The sequence below is a fragment of the Ictalurus punctatus genome, chromosome 5, assembly GCF_001660625.3.
Source record: "Ictalurus punctatus breed USDA103 chromosome 5, Coco_2.0, whole genome shotgun sequence".
Classification (NCBI taxonomy): Eukaryota; Metazoa; Chordata; class Actinopteri; order Siluriformes; family Ictaluridae; genus Ictalurus; species Ictalurus punctatus.
Genome location: NC_030420.2, coordinates 5,437,977 through 5,458,874, shown reverse-complemented (window position 1 = coordinate 5,458,874; position 20,898 = coordinate 5,437,977). Strand labels below are relative to the sequence as shown.

The window sequence follows — 20,898 nt, the reverse complement described above, 5'->3', positions numbered from 1 at the left end:
AGGATAAATTACTTTAAATATTCTTAAAAATAATTTATTTTTTTTAAATCCCCTTAACTCAGAAATACGACTGGCAGTTGGTATTTGCAACAAAATAGTTAGTTTTTTTTTTTTTAAACCATTAATAACAATATTAATAATTGTATTTGTCCAACATTTGTACTCTGCTTGACTGCAAACACACTCATGAAAGAAATAACCAACAAAGCGAAGGGTTGAATAGCTCAGAACCTTTATTTAGAGGGCAACAGGAGTTCAATATAAAACTTGTGGGTCTGTGTGTGTGAACTTTTTGAACCAGCGGAAAGGAGAACAGCATTCAGACATCTTTTCCCTATAACTGTGGCATAGCCCAACTGTGTAACAATTCAAGCATTTAATGCTTTAATTTCCTTAAAATGAACCTCTCCTGAAATCCGCCCCCCATCTTTTGCCTTCCTCCTCCTCTTTCACAACTCAAGCGCTCATCGAAGTTATTTGTCCCCATCGTCCTCAAAAGTTTTCCGTTCTCGCTACATCTTTGCAGTTTTTAAAAAGTAAACAAAAAGCAGAATATCCTTCAAAAAAATAAAATGGCGCGAGCACAACTCATGTTCGGGCTTTAACATTTACAGTATATATAAATACTTACATTAATATTTTACATGAAAAACCTAATTTTGGAGAAGAAAAAAAAAACACAAAAAAAAGAAATAGGCAGAGGAAAACTTTGGAGGGAGGGGTCAGGGAGAGATTATGTGTGTGTGTGTGTGTGTGTGTGTCTGTCTCAAGCCAGCAGCAGGACTGAAGAATGAGATTTGGACTGTTATCCAGTATGAAGTCAGTTGGCCCAGTAGGGGGAGCTGTAGCTGGACTTGCCCTGGCTCTTCTGCATGCTGCTGGACTGACTGCGCTGAACCTGCAAGGAAACAAAACAAAACAAAAAAAAACAAAAAACAAACAAAAAAACACACCACACACGACACACATTACCCTTTTGCTCACAGAAACGATTTATTTCCACATTTTACAAGAGCTAAATTATCCTTCAGCGCTACCGTTACTGTGTGACGCACTGATTGGGAAAGCAGTCCTTTCACTGCACAGAGCAAAAGCATCTTTTCATTATACACTGGTATGGACTTGTGAACAGTAACTTTTATGCTTCCAAAATCAGGAAAACAATGTACCGAAGAAAAACTACAGCCATGATGGTGTCCTATGTATAGGATAAAGATATAGCACTTCTTGGTCACTAGCAGTGTTAAACTACATTTTCTGCTGAATGAATGACAGCAAAGAACGCTTCAGGTTATTTTTTTCCCCCTGAACTTGCATGTTAAGAAAGAGGTTGGAAATTTAATCAGCAAAGTCTAACGTTATTAAATTGTCCAAACTGAATGGTTAAGTTGCAGTAGAAATTTCTAATTTCTGCTTAATCCTAAAGTGTAAAAGTGTGTGTACCTGTGTGTCCTGGGCCACGTGGTGGTGTAAAAGCTGAGAGGGAGGCTGCTGATGGGGGGGCAGGATGTGGAGGAAAGGTGCAGGGGCATAGCCAGGGGCTCCTCCAGGGTTCAGGGGTCCAGTGCCTCCCAAAGCAGAGGGAAGGCTGAACGTTGCCGGGGTCGCCGTGGGGAAACCCTGTTTATCAAATGACTATGTTCAAAAGAAAAGAAACAGGAGGGGGGAAAAAAATAAAAAAATAAAAATAATAAAAATAAATAAATAACCCCCCCCACAGGTTTCCACTTTGTCCCATAAAAGGTCAACTGTTCCTAGATAATAGAAAAGATTTCTAACCAGTTCTTCATGAACCAAATTGTTAACCTATCTGTAAGTTGGCATATTCAACATAAGAAAAGCGTTAGTAACACTCATCTCTCTCTCAATATCTTTAGAGTCTAACATTTTGAATTTGCATTATGTAGTGAGAATTTTAAACACGTATTGATTGGATATTATCTGTCCCAGTGGAGCGAAAAATAGGTTGAAAAAAACCCCACTAAGATTCATTTAGGTTGGAGAAAAGAGATCCAGTTTAAGAGCTGTAATTATGTATGTAATGTGCTAAACATTTATTTTTTTAAATTAATTGTCTTTGGGTGTAGCTTCTTACCTGCGTCTTGCTGTACATAGCTGCACCAAGATCAGAGCCAGCAGAGCCCGACAGTCCAGGTGCTGTGGAGAGGCAGGTTTAGGTCAGCTGCCATTGTATTTCTATTCCTCATATTGCAACATAATCATACTTTACATTAGGGGTAAACATGTTGGTATGCTTGCAAAGACTTGTATTTAATTAGGCTTTGAGAAAGAAAGAGACCTTTTCCTGTGCTGTTGCTTGGCTTGGCTTGTGATTGAGCGCTGCCACCATATCCTTTCCCATAATCTCCTCCAGCATGAGATTGAGACAGGTCGTCATAACCTGTGTAATAGAAAAAGTTTCAAAAGCAGCTACTTTTAAAAGTTACACAAAGATGTTCCTCGATGAGATTTTAAACTGCAATGTTTAACCGGTCCCTTGTGACCGATGCGGACCTGAAGCATAGGTGTGTCCGCCATAACCAGCCTGGTGCTGGTACTGTGCGTGCTGCTTGGCTGAGGCAGGTGGCATGAAGACGGTGGGGCCGTACTGGAAGGCACTGGGCACACCTGGCATGCCAGCATAGTAGGGCAGGCTGGTATAGCCATACCCAGGGGGCAGAGGAGGATTCAGGAAGGCCTGGCCAGGGTTCTGTGGGGCCTGTGTTTGGGGAGGAACTGTGCCAGGCTCAGACTGTGAGGGGGCAACTGACGAGAGGCTGGTGGTGGGTGCCGGGGAGGGCGCGTCACCACGAGCAAACTTAGTAGCTTCACCTACAGAGTGCAGTAAGAGAACAAAGATTACACAAACTCCATACAACACGGCACTCTGCTCTTATAAGAGCGTTTTTAATACAATTTTCAAAATGTGGTACTCCAAGATGGACAGTCACCTGAGTAAGGGTTGTTTGATAATCCTCCGTCTCTGGCAGCAAGGGTTGTTGTACCAGGAAAGGCAGTGATTCCATAATAATCCTACAGAATCACAACAGCACAAAAATTAGCACACAAACACTACAACACAAAATTCAGCTACACAGTAATCATTCACAGCAGCTAAAAGCAGCCTATACACATCGGCAACATTTTTAAAACTATAAAAAAAAAAAATTAGCATAAACAATACTTTTCTTCCATAATGCATCTGGAATATGATAGCCACAGTTTTTCAGAACTAGCCTACTTGCAAAGCTGGGCCACTGCTACAAAATACTTACAATGGGTAGCCGAGACTGCATCATCTGCAAGTCTTCATAGCCATAAATCTGCTTTAAACAAGAGAAGAAGAAAAAAAATAAAAAAAGAAAAAGACTGCTTTTAATATTCCACCACACCAAACTTGTTTATCACAACAGACAGGGAGCTAAAAAAAAAATCCATTACACAAGGCTGATTAAAAGAGCTGAAACATTATACAAATAACTGACAAAAAAAAATTAAAGTAAATAAAACTGGGCAGGACTTACGGGATAGGCAGGAAGCAGTCCTCCAGGTCCCATGATGTACTGATTAGCCAACAGTGGAGGCAAACCTTGAGCCAGGTTGGGTGGTGCTTTGCCTGAGGAGAAACACAAAGACTCAGCACTTATAAAGAACTACAGGCAGATTAGATATACTGCTACTGCATGAATAACAGCAATCTATTTCCGCATTATTTACCAGAGGTGGTGGTGGTAGTCTGCAATGGTGCGGAACGCCCTGTGGATGGAGCCGAGGGGCCGTTGGTGGACAGGCCCGGTGCGCCATTGCTCAGGCAATTTGAGGTAAGAACTGAGCCTGAGAAGGCAGACAGACTCCCGCTGACATCACTGGCCACCTGAGACTAAGGAGAAGAAAAATAACATCCACCATATAATAATAAACAATATAAAAATGCTGTTAGGTAGGCAAGGGTGAAAAGAGAAAAAGTACTTACACCGAGGCCAGTAGTGGCAGGTACAGCAGATCCTAACGTAGTTCCACTGCTCACATGACTAATTTAACCAAAATAAAAAAGGAGGAAGAGAAATCATCAATAAAGAAAGAATGATCCCCCAGATTCTCTGCAAAAAACACATCAGGAGTGCAACAGCTACACGGCGTGAATGTACCTGCTGAGGGAGGGAAGAGCGGCACTGGGTGTCGGGGCTGGTGCAGACGACGAGGATGATGGTAAGGATGACACGGCCATGCTGTTCTCAGAGGACAATGCTGTAGACATGGACTGAGGAGTGCTTGAGAGGACAGCTACAAAGACAGACAGATGTGTTGAAAATCTAAATCCATGCAAAACGTCAGCCCTTCCTTCGAGTCTAATTGAATTCGGCTTCAAATGCCTGCGGCGTTTAACCAACTTGACTATTTTTAGCTCATGAGGTATTCACACTTGCAGTTTAATTCCCAACAGAATCGACTATATACTGCCCCCTGGACTAGGCTCGCACTACTTTTTTTTTTTTTTATTACAGTACTAATGAGAGTTTTTTGGGTGTAGATTTGATGGCGAGTTGATGCTTTAGCACTAAAGACGTACCATCTTGTGTAGTGGAGGGCCGTACTTCACCGAATCCGTTCTGTGGGCAAAAGTGAACAATCCATTAAGTTTACAAAAAAAAAAAAAAAAGTTAGTCTCCAAGAAATTAGCAGAGTCAAAAATCAGCATTACTATCTTTTAAATATACACATAGAGAACAAAATAAGAGGTAAGGCACGAAATCAGTAACGTTCAGTAACGCCAAAAATATTTAGTGTGAAATGTGAATAAGATAAGCAGCCATGCTGTTTGCCCTACAGTCAGAGGGGTGGAAGAAGTGGTGGTGGGTTCCTTGTGCAGACTGGAAGTGGTTGGTACAGGGGCTGGGGCTGTGGGTAACCCCAGAGATGGAGAGGTATATCTGGGCTCCATTGTTGCTGTAGGTAGGGCAGGAGGAAGACCAGCCACTGGCTCACTGAAAGGACAAGAATGATGGTTACCAATTAAAGCTGGGGTGAAGTTGCCCAGTTTCACATGCGAGCATGTTCTTACCCGACAGTGCTCGATTTGGAGTACAGGTTGCTCTGGGTTTGAGTGAGAGGAGGAGCAGGCTCCTGGCTGCTTGTTTCGAACTGTCCAGTTCTTTCTACAGCAGCCTCAGAAGCAAAGTCCAGGGCACCAAACTGCACATTCAGCCCAGACACATCAGCAGAGCCTGGCATCTCCACTGCTGAAGAAGGTATCTGGAAATCCAGACAGACAATTACTGATTTTCTCAAATTTATTTTATCCCCCCACCCCTTCCGTAAAACTCCATAAACCATATTGCCAACTGAATCGTCCATGCTGAAATAAGTATCATTTTAATTTATAGAGAACAAGGATTATTAAATAAGTGGTTAAACATGTCATTAGCTGAAAGAAAGGGCATCCTCACAGCAACACCTTTTCAGCCTTTTTCACTCACTGCATTCTTAGTAATTGATCTATATAATACACCACATGCACCTATTAGGAATCTACCCTGAGAATGTTTTGCTGCAAAATGCTAATCATCTTCATCAGGCTCGCTAAATCGAGTGCTACAGTATTTATTGAAAAGAACAAGACATCAACATCCACGTTTCAGACTCTTACTTTGGAGGGTGGGGGCATTCTGCGTCTCAGGGGTCTGATTTGTTTGGGCTGATGGGATTCTATGCCCGGGGGGGCACTGGTCTCTCCGAGGGGTTTCAGGACAGGTGAAGTGATGTCTTGAAGGGGCAGGGAGGGAGAGGGGTTTCGGCCCTGAGCCGGCAGGTCCGATAGGAGTGTGGGGTTCTGTTGCTGGGTCAGCTGACTGAGGATGGGGGAGGGGTCAGGCTGGGTCTTCAGATCCACTGGGGAAGAAACAGATAAGACATTCAGCACAGTCTGTTTGAACTATAGTGATGTCACCCTAATAAACTATAGTATTGCATTCACTTTTGGTACAAATAATCTAAATTATTGTACAGCACAATAATTAAACTTTAGTCCAAATCTTCTTGACTGAGTTTTTATTTTTATTATTATTTTACACTGTTGTAAAAATAAGGATGAGGCAATGAAAATGAGCTCTATAGTGCATCAAGGCTTTTTTTTAGAAGAATATGAAGAAGCCTTTATTTGACACATATACACATTACTACACAGTGAAATTCTTTTCATCGCATATCCCAACTTTTTAGAAAGTCGGGGTCAGAGCACAGGGTCAGCCATGATACTGCACCCCTGGAGCAGAGAGGGTTAAGGGCCTTGTACAAGGGCCCAACAGCGGCAGCTTGGCAGTTCTGGGGCTTGAATCACCCGATTATCTTATCATGATTTATTTCATATACTTTTACATTTTTTTAAAGATCATCCAGACTGAAAGAATATACAGGTTGTTTTTTTTTGTATAAGCATCTATGTCCAGGGATGGACAACTCAAATTCATTAGCTGACCTACAAGGAAAGAAAATACGGACAGCGTGCTTGCCAGGTGCAATGTATTGGTTTCCAGGAAACGTAATTAGCTAAGCCAACAAATCGCCAATGTAATATAACTCCGAGAGCATTAATCCTGTAATTCTGCATTGCCATAGTCCTTAATCCATCATGATAATAGCTTTGATGTAGCACCTCATGTACATTAATGCAACAGCAGCATGTTTTTGGCTGATATTTCAGCTACGAGTTCAGAATGGGAGGAGAATGGGGAGGTGGGGAGAATAAGTCCACTAAAACCACCCACCAACCAGAGAGGCAACTACAAACAAAAACCTAATAGCCAACACATAGTTTGTCTAAGACACCCAGGCTGGTATTCACCCTGAGCATGATACTGGAATATTATTTCAGTTACGTTATAACCCTCTAGCTAAGCCTCTGATTTCTTGATGAGTTCAGACACTGATGTTACAAAGCTGTAATAAAGCAGTTTTATAAACATAGTGTGTGTGTGTGTCCAAGTGTTTAAGCTGCTACTCACTGTGAGTCACCGTAACAGGGATCTCAGCTTTGGGTTCATTCAAAGCTAAGGCTGCAGGTGCAGTAGGGGGAGGAGAACTGGATTCTCCAACAGGGCTGCCATTGGTCAGGGCAACCGGCATCTGATTGGACAGAGGCGAGATGTGGGGGACACTGACTGGCTCGGTTTTCTGTACATCAGGCTGAAGTGGTCTGGAGCCCAAGAACTAATGAAAAATGAGCAGGGGGGAAGGAGATCATTTTTTTTTTTAATCGAGGTGTTTAATATATCATATACACCCATACCTTATTTAGTGACAATATCTAGACATGTATCCCTTGTACTTCTCTTAAAACTAAAAGCCCTAGCTGGGAAAAGTTTTATTATATAAAACAAACTGCTCGTGCCCTGCCTGTAGAATGATCCCTGTCTACTTGCCTGGACAAATGGAGCAATGCAGTACTGAGGTGCATTGCTTTCATTCTTTTAACTATATGAAAGGCAGACAAGCTCCAGCTGGTTCAGAAAGGAAGGTTTCCTTTTCAGTGTATGACCAACTGCATATTACATTACTTCCTTTAACAATCAAGAAAAATGAAGATTAGGCTTGGTGAAAACCGAATAAACACACCAGAAGTATGACTTGAAAATTTTGAAAAATATCCTCAAGTAGCTCAAAAGCATGTAGTGTTGGATAAATAAGGCGGTCCCGTATATAGTCGGCAAGTTTCAGACCACAGAAACAATTAACCAAATGAACGCAACCACAATACGCCTTCCAAGTGCGTGTCCTCACCGAGGCGGCGTGGGCGTAGGTGACAGCAGCAGCAGAAGCATAGCTGTTGGCAGCAGCTGAGGCATAGCTGTGTGTCTGTGTGCGAGCTGGGTGTTGTTGAGAGTTGGTAAACACCAGGCTCTGTGTGAGCGGCTCTGGGGACGACGGCTCCAACCCAGCCAGATCAGAGTCCACTTCTGCTGCTTTAGGCAACAGAGAACTCAGATCCACCCTGCAGGATGGAAAAATTTGCCTTAGACTTCCATTATGAGAGAGGTTTGAGGCAAAATGTTTTCAATTTACAGGGAAATCTTTCATGTCTGTAATAAGCACCCACATGCTATACATGAGGTGACAAGATTAGGTTTAAAAATGCTGGAGTGCTTCTTTAATGTGTTGAAGCAGAGCTCTTACCCCTGTCCAGGTGTTGTGTGGTTCTGGGAAGCAAGCGCAAAGGAGGCAGTGAACACTTTGGTCTCAGAAAGCTGTTGGAAGAAAAAAGGAAAATAGTCACACATAAGCAAAGGCTAAAACATTACAAATTTAAGAAAAAAAAAAAAACAAAACAAAAAGACAGAACAATCAATAATCCTACATTCACACCACCAAAGCTGTCGTTGCTTGCAGGTATTCACTGCCTCACAGCGTTATGAGAAATGGGAGTAGTTTCTTATATAGGTGATAATGTTATATAAAAGTTAATTATGCTAGGCTTTGTACATGTTTCATTGGGATATTAGCAAAACTCAAACTGTTCTAGCTACGTACGCTCACTAAAGGCGCCAACGATTTCCGCTACTCCCTTCCAAGCCTTCGTTTGGATTTGTTGCTTTACCACGTTTTATAAAATGAAAAGTCGCCCGTCTGTTTGTCACTTGCTAGTGTGAACGTAGGATTAAACAGCAAAGAAATTAAGTCACCCACATCTTCATTCCAGTCTTCTGCAGCCCAGTCTTCCAGGTTGTTTCTCCAGCTTCCTAATATGTACAGAGCAATGCCCAAGTTCACAAAAACTACTATGTTCAAATGCAGACAACCATTCGGATCATTCTGCTGCATCTATGGACATGATTCCTATAAAAACCGAGACAGAGAATAGGGTACCTGCTCCGTCAGTAGTGTCGTTGGCAGTCTCTCCTGGATCACCAGAGCCAGTGTAATCAGCAGCGTAGTACGTCCTGCACACCCGAATAGATTAAAGGATGGTACGTTTGATAAGATTTCGGTTCCCACACGTGTGGAAAAAGTACTGAAATTATTAGTTAATATTAAAAGAAGTTAAATGCTAAGCTTCGGATTGCTGAGGCGCTATAGGACTGCAGTCCAACACCACACTATTAGATCCACGGTTCTAGCAGGACTTCCTCCCATTTATATATATATAAAAAAAATTAACACAGACATCAACAACGGACCGGCGATTCTCACAGGATTACACTTTTATATAGCAAACCATCACAGTTGATGGCTGTGCAAAGGCTGATTACAGGACAGAATCATTGCTAGCAAAGTTATTAGATTAATTACATTTTTCAATCGTCAGGTTTCAAAATCAAATAGATGGTAGTTAGTTAAACCAATCAACCAACCAAGTAAACAGAACAGAGCTTTTAACAAAGACAAGGTGGTTATAAGCAGTCATACCACAGTGCTGTTGAACACTCAAAATTACGCAAGTCCTAAAAGGTCATACATTATTAGTTACAGTTACATTAGCGCTTTTCTAGACACTCAAAGCGCTTTACATGGTAATGGGAGGGGGAATCTCAACCACCATTAGTTTGTAGCATCCACCTGGATGATGCAACAGCAGCCATAGTGCGCTAGAACTCCCACCAAACACCAGCTATTCGTGGAGAGTAGAGAGTGATGTAGTCAATTCAGGGATGACAGAGAATTAGGTTTAATGTATCACCTGAAAGACGGTGCTGTTTTACAGTATAGTGTCCCCGTCACTATACTGGGGTATTAGGCCCCACACAGACCACAGGATGGGTGCCCCCTGCTGGCCTCACTAATAGCACTTCCATCAGCATCCTTAGTTTTACTCAGGAGGTCTCCCATCCAGGTACTGGCCAGGCTCAACCCTGCTTAGCTTCATTAGGAAACCAGGTGAGAACTGGGCTGGATGAACAAATTTGTTTTTACATTGCTCAGGGACTCAAGCTGAAATAGCCTTGTGTCGGTCAGTGACTGACAACACTTGAGAAGGGGACACCCCTCTCTCTTAACATGGAGATAAAGTCCAGCTCTACAGCAAGCAATTATTAAATTTATTACGGCCATGGCAAAGACCAGTCTCACAAGGCGTGAGATTTTATTGTGATAAAATTACGTTGTGATTAGCCATTACCATGAGTGACATTACGGATGTAGCTTGTTAAGCTTTTTGGTCTTCTAGTTTGTAGCTAGTTAAACCGAAACATTTCCTAATTAAACAGGCTACTATTTAATTTAAAAACAAACAAATAAATATTCACACACTTTAAATAAAAAAATTCAGATAAACAATTTGACCACATGTGCTATTACTGCTTGACGGCATCGTACCTATATTGTACCTGAAGAGTGCGCTTTTACATTACAATCACTCCTCACTGATAAGGGACAGCAATAAGGCTGTGGAGAGGAAGTAACATCTAGGCAAAGTAGGGCAGATGACTTCTACTCACCCTATTCCCTGAGAGAACCTATTCACACCATCTCCTCGGCCTCTTCCTCGCCCTCCTGCACCTAAACACAGATAAGAGGACACGGTTAATCACAGAATACCAAACACTGTAGGGTTTCTGCCAGCAGTTTAGAACCAGCACAGGCCAATGTGCAACCTACAAACCTTTGTCCAATAAAACCCTTTTCAAAATTTCCCCCAATCCCACAAATGCCAGATTCTTTCACAAAGTCCTGCCTGTAGAAAATTCACATATAAATAAAAAAAAGGTACACATTCTCTTAACTAGGAACACCGGGGAAGTTAAAGGGGGGCATCGAACGCACTGCCACCATTTCTTATTCTTTGCCTGGCTTTCGTCATACGTTCCCCGGCGAGTCTCCTCCTGGCCGCAGCTGCTCTACTCAATGCATTCCTCTGACCGTGTGGCCTGCTAATGACGGTTACAGCGTGACACAAATAGCAACATTGCAACAACCCCCTTTCCACAACTCCAAGCACCAACTGTGGGGTCCTGGCTGAAAACAGTGTTATCACTACTTGTTTATCTAGGCTTCGGAGTTGCACTGTAGAGCAATGATTTGTCCAACGATTGTAAAAGTGTAGGCTTTGGTTATATTTAGTTTGTAAGGAGGTTGCATCAAGTGCTTAAAGAAGGAAGAAATGTTTTTAAAATGGTTATATAAGAGACTGGCATTATTGGCATAATCCCAAAGAAGCCCAAGACAAAGACAATAGACAAGGGTGTGAATTTCTAAGTTAATCCTCTGTGTGTGTGTTCACGTGTGCACTGACCTCTCCCTCTTCCTCTGCGCCCGCGCTCTCCTCTTTCTCCCAAAATCGTGTCAAACCCATTCTCCTCAGCGCGGCCTAGAAAAACAAATTGCATATACAAACTGTTTCTAAGGAAATACGCCATTATTTATTTTTTTTAAATAAAATAAAGAAATAAAAAAACCCTCATGCATGTGTAAGCTTCTGACATGTGGACTACACACCTTCCTGGGTGCGGCTGGCTCCACGACCGCGTCTGTTTGGACCACCGCGGCCCCTGCCCTCCTTGTCGACCCTTCTCTCTTTTGTCTCTGCAGTCACACCTTCTTTACCCACGCTCTTCTTCTTCCCCACAGTCTCCCAGGAGTCCTGACCAAAACACAGCACGCAGAGTAATCAACAAAAGCCTAACGCTGTAATCTGCATAGTTACAATACAATACAGATACCACTATTACGCCTACAGATCAAGTTAACGTTTGGCAATGGCATCACAGCCGCCACGTAACAGAAACTCGTTCGAGAGTATTAACGGAAGTATTAAATCGATCTCGAGCATTTCTTGGAATAGCACTCAGTGACTCATTAAATTACAAATAAAAATGTGTCTCGACAAGCCGGGACACATGCCACTCGCCTTGGCAGGAACCTCCTCCAACAGGAAGTTGATGGCCCTGTTAACATCCCCATGGCAGTCATGAAGAGCCACCATGCACTCGTCCTGATTTCGGCCGGTGACCTCAATGAGCTAAAAAGACACACACGAGCGCATCAGCTAGAAAAAGGATCTGTGCATGACTGCTTTTATGCCTCCAAGCCTGGATGTACTCACCTGTTTGACCTTCCCTTCAAAATCTGCATCATTTTTGTCAATCATCTGAGCCAGACGAATCTGTTCTGCCGTGGCCTAGATTAACCGGGGGGAGAAAAACAAAAACGTAAAGATAAATCTCTTTGAACGAATATTACCAGTGCCACATCTATAAATAAACTGAGGTATATTTTTGGCCTCTGGACATCATATTGCTGTGAGACTCAATAGCCATGTGTGGGGAAAGTCCGGTACGCTTTTTCTGACTGTCCTGCTTGCGTGGATGGATGGACGGGTCAGGACGAGACGCCTACCTGAATCTGTTTCTGTGGCTGTGAGGTGTGAGAGGTCTGTGGCTGCACTCGGTCCCGATTTCCTCGGGAGGCGTCAGCAACCACTGAAGTCATCATAAACAGTATATACAAAATAATGTATGTACAAAGTAGAAAAGTCTGGAACAGAAGAAATAAAATATTTAAATCAATTTTTTTAAAAAAAAAAGTTGTGCAAAGCAATTTTCACAAACAAGCGTGAGTGACAGGTGCAAACAGCAGCAAACGAGTAGAGGCTGTAAGACTATCATGCAGGCTCATGGGCAGCTGCTTAAATATAGCCATCCAAACATGGCCTGGACTGGTGTAGGCTTACACCCGGACTGAAAAACCCCTCCCTGTGGCAATCTAAAAGCCTTAAACACAACTGCACAGAAAATAAACATGTACTCATGTCATGACAGCGTGTAAAGGGACGAACTTCGTCTTGTTCCTTGTCTTTTTGCTCTTGAATGCATTAGTAATGCGCAGTACTTAACCCTAATGCCCCAGCCCTCCTCTCTCCAAACCCCCCCCCCCCAAACTCCCCTTTATATCACAGCAACTCAGATTGGTTTCGCTTTTTACAGCGTACAGATCTCCATTCTTTATTCCTACACGTTATACTCATATTAAAAGACTGTTAAAACCGACTTGTAGTCTTAGTAGAGAGGTTAAAACGGCTAGCTCGGCTTGTTAACGCGACCAAACAAAGGCATATACAGAGTAAAAGTCCAGACAGTGCGCACTTTTAGCTTCCGCGAACATTAGCAACTTATATAACTATGTATGTAGGTGTATATATTCCATACAAATTCGCTTATTCCTTTTAATAATCCTATAATTAATTCCTTAACTAGAGCTGATCAGCCAAACGGTTAGCGCTAACTTTAGCTAAGCCGAACGGTTAGCGCTAACGTCAGCGATAGCAAGCAGGCTAAACACCGACCGACACACAAACACGCTCGTGTTATTTAGACGCATTTCGAGTCGTCCAAAACAATTCAAATGATTCCAATATATATATAGACAAGGAAAACATCCGGTAAATCATCTCCACACGCCCCGGCAAGGAAATTTAGTAACTTAGCTAGAGAGCTAACTAGCGACCGCACATGCTAGCTAGCCGAGCTTTAGCTTACCCAGACTCGCACCTTGAGAAAAACCACGACTCTGTCTCAAACGCCCGTCTACCGACTACGTAGTGCACTAAATAGAACGGATGAGGTGTTACTTCACTTGCAGCGTGGCGCCTCAGAAAAAAGTGCAGGCGGAGGGATTTGGGACTGAACCCACGTCGTAACGGTTCCTAGTGAATGCAGTAGCGAGTGTGTCTATCGAATGTTCTGGTGAACTGCGCGCGTCCTTACTGATCCGCCGCTGAGCACTCTCACGAGCGCGACACAAATAAACAATCGTCGTGCAAGTTTATTAATATCGAAAGCGCTGTTAAGTTTCTTTCCGTAAACACAGCACGAACATACCGTCTCCGCTCCGTGAACGGTAATGTGTTTACCTGCCCACAGCACACCACGCTTCCCTCATGCAGTATGTGATGAGAAACGACGCCTCAACCGGAAGCGGTAAAAAAAAAAAAAAAACTGGTCAAAATAAAAGTCCGGGGACAAAAAAATAATTATAATAATAATACTAAAAATAATACTCTGCTGAAGAAAATCTATCTGCCAAAAGACAAGCCGGGCTGGACAAATTGGTAGAGAATATAAAAATGGTTTGTGGTAAATGAGTTGATTTTCCGTTATGTTGAATTATGTACTGGTATAAAGTTGGTTTGTCGTTGGACGTTCGATATTCGCAAATATACGGAAATTAAGGGACCGTCTCTAAAGTTACATACGACATTGTTATACACGTTTCTAACTTCAATAGCATTTGAAAGGAATGACTTACAGTCATATAACCAACTGTAAAGTGTTCATCTAGGTGTCAGCTATAATGCACAGCTAGATTTATATTTTTGATATTTAATAAAATAAACTATTAAATCATACGTAAATATTGCCATGTATTTCACTACAGAATGGGCCCATACACAAAATATACCATCATGTAAAGCTCAATAGCATTTGAAGGGAATGACTTACAGTCACACAACCAACTGTAAAGTGTTCATCTAGGTGTCAGGTATGATGCACACCTTTTATATTTCTGATATTTATTAAAATACACTATTAAATCAAATTTAAATTTGACATGTATTTCATTACTGAATAGGTCCATACACAAAATATATCATAATTTAAAGCTCAATAGCATTTGAAGGGAGTGACGTACAGTCATGAAGCCAACTGTAAAGTGTTCATCTAGGTGTCAGCTATAATGCACATCTCTTAGATTTCTGATATTTATTAAAATAAACTATTAAATCATATGTAAATATTGCCATGCATTTCACTACCGAATGGGCCCATACACAAAATATGCCATTATTTAAAGCTCAATAATATTTGAAGGGAATGATGTACTGTCACACAACCAACTTTAAAGTGTGTGAGGGAAATGACTAATTTTCACTTTGTAATAATTTTGTTCATGTTCATCTGAGGATAATGCTTAAGAATGCCATGTCATGTCACTGAGATCAGTACAGAATGTTTATCTGCTTACAGAGACACAAACATGTTCTTCTGTTCGAGGTTCGTCTGTCCAAGATCCTAAAACAAAGCCTGTTTGAACTGCCTGAAACTGCTTCTCATTGGTACACAGAACTATGTCATGTTCTGCGTTTCATAGATATTGTAGTGGTTTAGTACAAGGGCTTCAGAGCGCACTCATTATTGTATCCTGCTTTATTCCATCCTGTATTAATCCTCTTTATGTAATAAACCTTTTTTTACCTTCAGAGGACGAGTCTGCGGTTGTTGTCTAATTTCCACGATAATTTGGCGTCTCCTGGGTGGGCTGCACGAGTCTTTTCAGCTTTTCTGGACAACAAGTAAACCGGAGGACGTGCGTGGAAAAGTTGCACCCTGAAGACCGTGTTGACATGCAGGCTGTTTGCGCTTTATTGTGCAGCGCGAAAGACCGATACAGCCTTACCACTGACTGGTAGGAATCATCAAGAATTTAGAATTAGAATTTTATAAAGTCATTGTGTATTGGTGTCTGTATGGAAGGGAGTCAATGATATAAGAAATGCGCGTATTACATTGAGAGAAGTATTACATGGAGCGATTTCTTATAAGAGGTTCCAGGAACTTCGCCTCTGCAACGGCAGAGATCTTGGTGTTTCTTAGATCACAGCTTCAAAACTAAGATATATACCGACGGGTATATATATATAAAGAGAGATAATAACGGTAAAAATATTTGCTAACGGAAAGAGTCCGGTTCGAGCAATAAATAAGTAAAGAGAGTACTTATTAAGAAGCGCAAGAGGCGCAGTATTTTTGCGGCGGATTATTAAGTGGCATGCCCCATTGACTCATTCCATCATATCAGCGGTACATGATATATTTGGCAAATTTAACGCACAAGTCAATTTTTCCTGAGATAAAAAAAATAATAATAATAATAATAATAATTATTATTATTATTATTATTATTATTATTTATTTTATTTTTTTTAAAAGAAGGGAAGACAAAACTGTAAGTCCTACCAAATTGCTGTATGTGGATTCGCCCTCACAGGTAAACTCTTTTACATTCTTAAGGTTTGCTCTATTGAACTTATAAGTTATATGATTAATTGAATGTCTAGACATTTGGCACACATTTTGAACCTTTTCTGTCCATGCATGAGAATGCATATTCACTTGATTTTCATAGTATGTTAAATTGATTAAAACTTTGAAAGTTATAGAAGGTGTAAAAAGATAAATAAATAAAATATGGGAAAAACATGTAGCAAATCACATCCTGAGACACATGCTATGGTATGTACAGGGTGCTCATCTGTTGATCCTAATATCACAATTATGCGTGTGAATTATGGGGAAGAATGTTTGAACCAATATGATGTATGGGTTAAAGAATGTGCTTTCCTAGAAAAAGGTAGTTTTAGTCTCAGACAGTTAGAACAACAGAAATTTAATTTTGAGACAAAGAGAGAGATTTTTTTTTGAGAGAGAGATTCTTAAAATAAAAAAAGAGCGAAGTGCAGTTTTTAGCAGACTGGAAGGCATTTGCTGAATGGCAGAGTGAGGCACATAAAAGGGAGAAAAAATGTCAGGCAGGGCTCTCATCTGTTTCTCAGAGTGCTAAATTGCAGAAAGCCGATTCTGACCTGGACTCCTCCCCACCGTGACGCCCACAGCCAATAAGGAGGGAGGAACCTGCAGTTTCAGAGGCACCTCCTCCCAATGAAGCCCAGCCTATGCCACTCCATCCGAACCTGTCAGAACTGAGCCACCAACCCCCACCGAACTATGCTCCAGCCATCCTAGCTTCACCGGTGGCGTTACACACGAGATCCCAAGTGAAGGGACCAACAACATTGCTGCCTGAGGCTTTCAGACCAACAAAATCGGACATAGAAGGGACAATGCACGCCATGGTAAATGCCCCAATGTTAGAAGTGGCTGGAGAAGGAGGCCCTATGCAAGTTCACAGACTCTGGGCATTGGAAGACATCAGGAGCAGCATGGCGCATCTGTCGGCGCTCCACAAAGTAGAAGGACGAAAATTTGGGGATGAACTTCAAATATTCTGCAGAGAATTCAGACCCACCACTCCTGAACTACGATGACTGCTCATGGAAAAACTTGGCACGGACTGGGTCAAGGTTTCAAGTGAATTCCCAGAGGATGTTGTCCGCCTGATCAACCCACAGTGGGATGATGAAGTCAACACAAGGTACAGAGCACAAATCACGGTGCTCCAGCAGAGGCTGACGAACACCTTTCCTGTATGGTCATGACAAAATGGACATGACAAATGGACATGACAAAAATAGCGATTTGTAAACAACAAGACTCAGAGACTGTATCACAGCACCTGTCCAGGCTCACTGAGATCCATGACGCAAACTCAGGCTTGGAGAAACCCGACGCTCTGGCAGATGGGCAGGCGGCCATCACAGCATGGGAGGCACATCTCAGAAACAGCTTTATGAATGGCATGACACCAGAAATTGGCGCTATAATCAAACAACAATGTATCACCTGGGACACCGGAAGCCTCACCCAAGTGAAAAGTTATGCAATCCACACGGAGAAGCTCCTACGAGAGGCAAAGGAAAGAAACATGGAGAGGAGAGGAAGACCAAAAGCACACAGACGAGGAAGACCCGGCCGTCAGGGCTATGGTCCAGGATTAAACTGTTACAACTGTGGAAAAGTTGGACATTTTGCAAGAGACTGTCCAGAACAGAAGTGAACTGACGGGTGGAACTAAGGGAAGGGTGAGGCACCTGGGAACATAAGAGGTGACATCAGACACCCAAACTATCAGTTAGCTCACAAAGAACAGGAATATATGCACACATCCACATCCAACATTAGTCAGACTGACAATTCACAAATGTCTGAACCAGTCATGACCCTTAACCTTTTAAAGTATAATGCCTATCCTTTTACACACTTACCATGTATATCTCTTGTAGTTAATGGCCAAAGTGTCACATTTTTTGGTAGATTTAGGAGCAACGTATTCAGTAATAAAACACTGCGAATTAAAAGAATCCCGAAAATGAGTTCACAGCCACTGCACTCCATGGGTAGGACATTCATATTAGAATGTTTCTCTGAACCGTTAGTTTGTGAATGTGAAAATGGGAAAAGGAGTGACCCACCAATTCCTAATTTCATCTTCATGTCCAGTCAATCTACTGGGCAGGGACTTAATGTGTGTTTTACACTTAAATTTGATGTCCTCACCTCAGGGAGTAACTCATGACATTTCTGCAAAGGGAAAGAAACTCTCAGCTGACAAAGTATCTGCAATCCAGAAGATTCCCAAGACCCTGTCAAAGAAACAGGTCCTATCTATCCTAGGTATGTGTTAGTATCGCAGAACTTTCATTCTAAACTATTCCATTCTAGAAGCACCGCTCAGAGAGATGGCATATGTGACAGGTTGGACAGCTCATTCTCAGGTAAGTTGGATCCAGTTGCTGCAGAGTTTCCCCCGTGGGTATGTGCAGTAGCAGCAGCTGAGAAAGCTGTGATGGCATCCAGAGACCTGGTAGGTTACACAGAATTGAACCTCTTGGTTCCACATGAGGTGTTGTTACGCCTACTTGAACAGAAAACCTCACACCTGTCCACCCAACGGTGGCTGCACCATAACACTATACTACTAGACATGCCAAATGTCACTATTAAACCATGTACTGTCCTTAACCCTGCTACTCTTCTTCCAACATAGGGAGACGGGGAACCACATGACTGTGTTGTACTGACTAACGAACTCTGCTCCCCTAGAGTCGACCTGAAGGATGTTCCATTGGAAAACCCAGATCTAATCCTTTTTGTGGACGGGTCTGCGTCATGTGATCCAGAGACAGGTAAAAATCGAGTGGGCTATGCAGTAGTAACCGCTCACGAGATGGTCTGTCAGGAAGTCTCCCCTGAAATGTTTCAGCACAAGCAGCTGAACTGTATGCCCTCATAGAGGCATGAAGACATGCTGAGGGACAGTCAGTAAATATCTACACAGACAGTAGATATGCCTTTGAGGTAGTACATGATTTGGGGACAATTTGGAAACACAGGAACTTCCTGACGAGTTCAGGAACACATATAGCCCACCACAAACTAGTCTCTGAGCTACTGTATGCAATCCTACTCCCCAAAACTATTGCAGTATGCAAATGTGATGCACACACTAACAAATTAGACCTTGTTTTCCTACGAAACGCTCGAGCAGACAGTGCAGCAAAGCAAGCAGCTGCATCTATGGTCCCAAAAATCAAAAGAAAATAATCACTCCTTCTTTACAGCTTTCAGACCTCCAAGCACGAGCTACAGACGAGGAAAAGGCCGTGTGGCGCAAAGCAGGCTGCACGGTTGTGGACGGAGTTTGGCGGTGCCCCCAGGACTGTCCTTGTCTTCAAAGCTGACGCATGGCAGGGACCATGCGTCAAAAGGGGGAATGATAGTTGCGATAAAGCATTGGTTTCTCTAATTACTCTAAATAAAAATTGTTTACACTGTTTGCGCAACTCATAACGTGGGTTGTGGTTTGAATGTAGAGAAGGCCATGTCCCTACGTCCAAACAGGACTCAGATGCGGTAGTGATAATGATAATCTCCAGCGTCATGCTCTGCGTTTCATATATATAGTAGTGGTTTAGTACAAGGGCTTCAGAGCGCTCTTATTATTCTATCCTGCTTTATTCTATCCTGTATTAACCATCTTTCTGTAATAAACCTTTTTTTACCTTCAGAGGATGAGTCTGCGAGTGTTGTCTAATTTACACGACCAGTATTCGACTAGGTGTCGGGTATGACGCACACCTTTTAGATTTTTGATATTTAACACTACAATGCATGAACCAAAAAAACCTTCACTAATGCATAAAGGGAGTCATATATATGTATATATATATATATATATATATATATATATATATATATATATATACAGTATCTCACAAAAGTGAGTACACCCCTCACATTTTTGTAAATATTTTATTATATCTTTTCATGTGACAACACTGAAGAAATGACACTTTGCTACAATGTAAAGTAGTGAGTGTACAGCTTGTGTAACAGTGTAAATTTGCTGTCCCTTCAAAATAACTCAACACCAAAGCCATTAATATCTAAACCGCTTGCAACAAAAGTGAGTACACCCCTAAGTGAAAATGTCCAAATTGGGCCCAATTAGCTATTTTCCATCCCCAGTGTCATGTGACTTGTCAGTGTTACAAGGTCTCAAGTGTGAATGGGGAGCAGGTGTGTTAAATTTGGTGTCATCGCTCTCACACTCCCTCATACTGGTCACTGAAAGTTCAACATGGCACCTCATGGCAAAGAACACTCTGAGGATCTGAAAAAAAGAATTGTTGCTCTACATAAAGATGGCCTAGGCTATAAGAAGATTGCCAAGACCCTGATACTGAGCTGCAGCACTGTGGTTTATATATATATATATATATATATAATATATATATATATATACTGTGGTTTATATATATATATATATATATATATATATATATATATATATATATATATATATAAGCCACAGTGCTGCAGCTCAGTATCAGGGTCTTGGCAATCTTCTTATAGTCTAGGCCAATTTTATATATATAGGGCGCACGGTGGCTTAGTGGTTAACACGTTCGCCTCACACCTCCAGGGTCCAGGATCATGTGTGTGCAGAGTTTGCATGTTCTTCCCGTGCTGCGGGGGTTTCCTCTGGGTACTCCGGTTTCCTCCCCCAGTCCAAAGACATGCATGGTAGGCTGATTGGCATGTCCAGTGTCCATAGTGTGTGAGTGTGTATGTGATTGTGCCCTGCGATGGATTGGCAACCTGTCCAGGATGTACCACGCCTTGTGCCCGATGCTCCCTGGGATAGGCTCCAGGTTTCCTCGCGACCCTGAAAAGGAGTAAGCAGTAGAAGATGGGTGGATGGATATATATATAAATTATTTAATTAATAGGACAT

The 20,898-nt window shown here is 42.0% G+C and overlaps 1 protein-coding gene and 1 long non-coding RNA gene across 15 annotated transcripts; one reads left to right on the top strand and one right to left on the bottom strand.

Moving 5' to 3' along the window:
* Nucleotides 1-215: 215 nt before the first annotated feature.
* Nucleotides 216-15,269, bottom strand: ubap2b (ubiquitin associated protein 2b). 7 transcript variants are annotated; one of them, XM_017467550.2, is made up of 27 exons: nucleotides 15,180-15,269; nucleotides 12,325-12,462; nucleotides 12,032-12,106; nucleotides 11,837-11,947; nucleotides 11,425-11,569; nucleotides 11,222-11,296; nucleotides 10,428-10,488; nucleotides 8,860-8,933; nucleotides 8,680-8,732; nucleotides 8,170-8,240; nucleotides 7,777-7,987; nucleotides 7,002-7,206; nucleotides 5,648-5,889; nucleotides 5,063-5,253; nucleotides 4,829-4,985; nucleotides 4,571-4,610; nucleotides 4,149-4,284; nucleotides 3,974-4,031; nucleotides 3,718-3,880; nucleotides 3,525-3,616; nucleotides 3,276-3,326; nucleotides 2,952-3,033; nucleotides 2,515-2,832; nucleotides 2,300-2,401; nucleotides 2,096-2,157; nucleotides 1,444-1,635; nucleotides 216-898 (listed from the first exon to the last, which is right to left on the bottom strand). In XM_017467550.2, the coding sequence occupies exons 2-27, from the start codon at nucleotides 12,418-12,420 to the stop codon at nucleotides 821-823; spliced, it is 3,141 nt and encodes a 1,046-aa protein (XP_017323039.1). In that variant the 5' UTR covers nucleotides 12,421-12,462; nucleotides 15,180-15,269; the 3' UTR covers nucleotides 216-820. The 7 variants fall into 7 exon arrangements, with proteins under 7 accessions (XP_017323039.1, XP_017323037.1, XP_017323036.1 ...); XM_017467548.1 differs by lacking the exon at nucleotides 15,180-15,269 and adding an exon at nucleotides 13,838-13,905; XM_017467547.2 differs by lacking the exon at nucleotides 15,180-15,269 and adding an exon at nucleotides 13,806-13,894.
* Nucleotides 13,791-19,668, top strand: LOC108265339 (uncharacterized). 8 transcript variants are annotated; one of them, XR_008396414.1, is made up of 8 exons: nucleotides 13,922-14,053; nucleotides 14,362-14,466; nucleotides 14,952-15,040; nucleotides 15,186-15,390; nucleotides 15,915-17,707; nucleotides 18,164-18,275; nucleotides 18,649-18,787; nucleotides 19,223-19,668. It is a non-coding gene; the product is annotated as an uncharacterized LOC108265339 (long non-coding RNA). The 8 variants fall into 8 exon arrangements; XR_008396417.1 differs by lacking the exons at nucleotides 13,922-14,053; nucleotides 14,362-14,466 and adding an exon at nucleotides 13,791-13,904; XR_001812664.3 differs by lacking the exon at nucleotides 14,362-14,466 and having other exon boundaries at nucleotides 13,914-14,053; nucleotides 15,918-17,707.
* Nucleotides 19,669-20,898: the final 1,230 nt, after the last annotated feature.

Excerpts from the sequence above, each read along its gene's own strand:
- ubap2b (XM_017467550.2), bottom strand. The coding sequence starts at position 12,420 with ATGATGACTTCAGTGGTTGCTGACGCCTCCCGAGGAAATCGGGACCGA. Across the intron at positions 11,570-11,836 it reads TGGAGGAGGTTCCTGCCAAG|GACTCCTGGGAGACTGTGGG; the intron begins GCGAGTGGCATG and ends TGTTTTGGTCAG. Across the intron at positions 8,733-8,859 it reads CGACACTACTGACGGAGCAG|GAAGCTGGAGAAACAACCTG; the intron begins GTACCCTATTCT and ends TGTACATATTAG.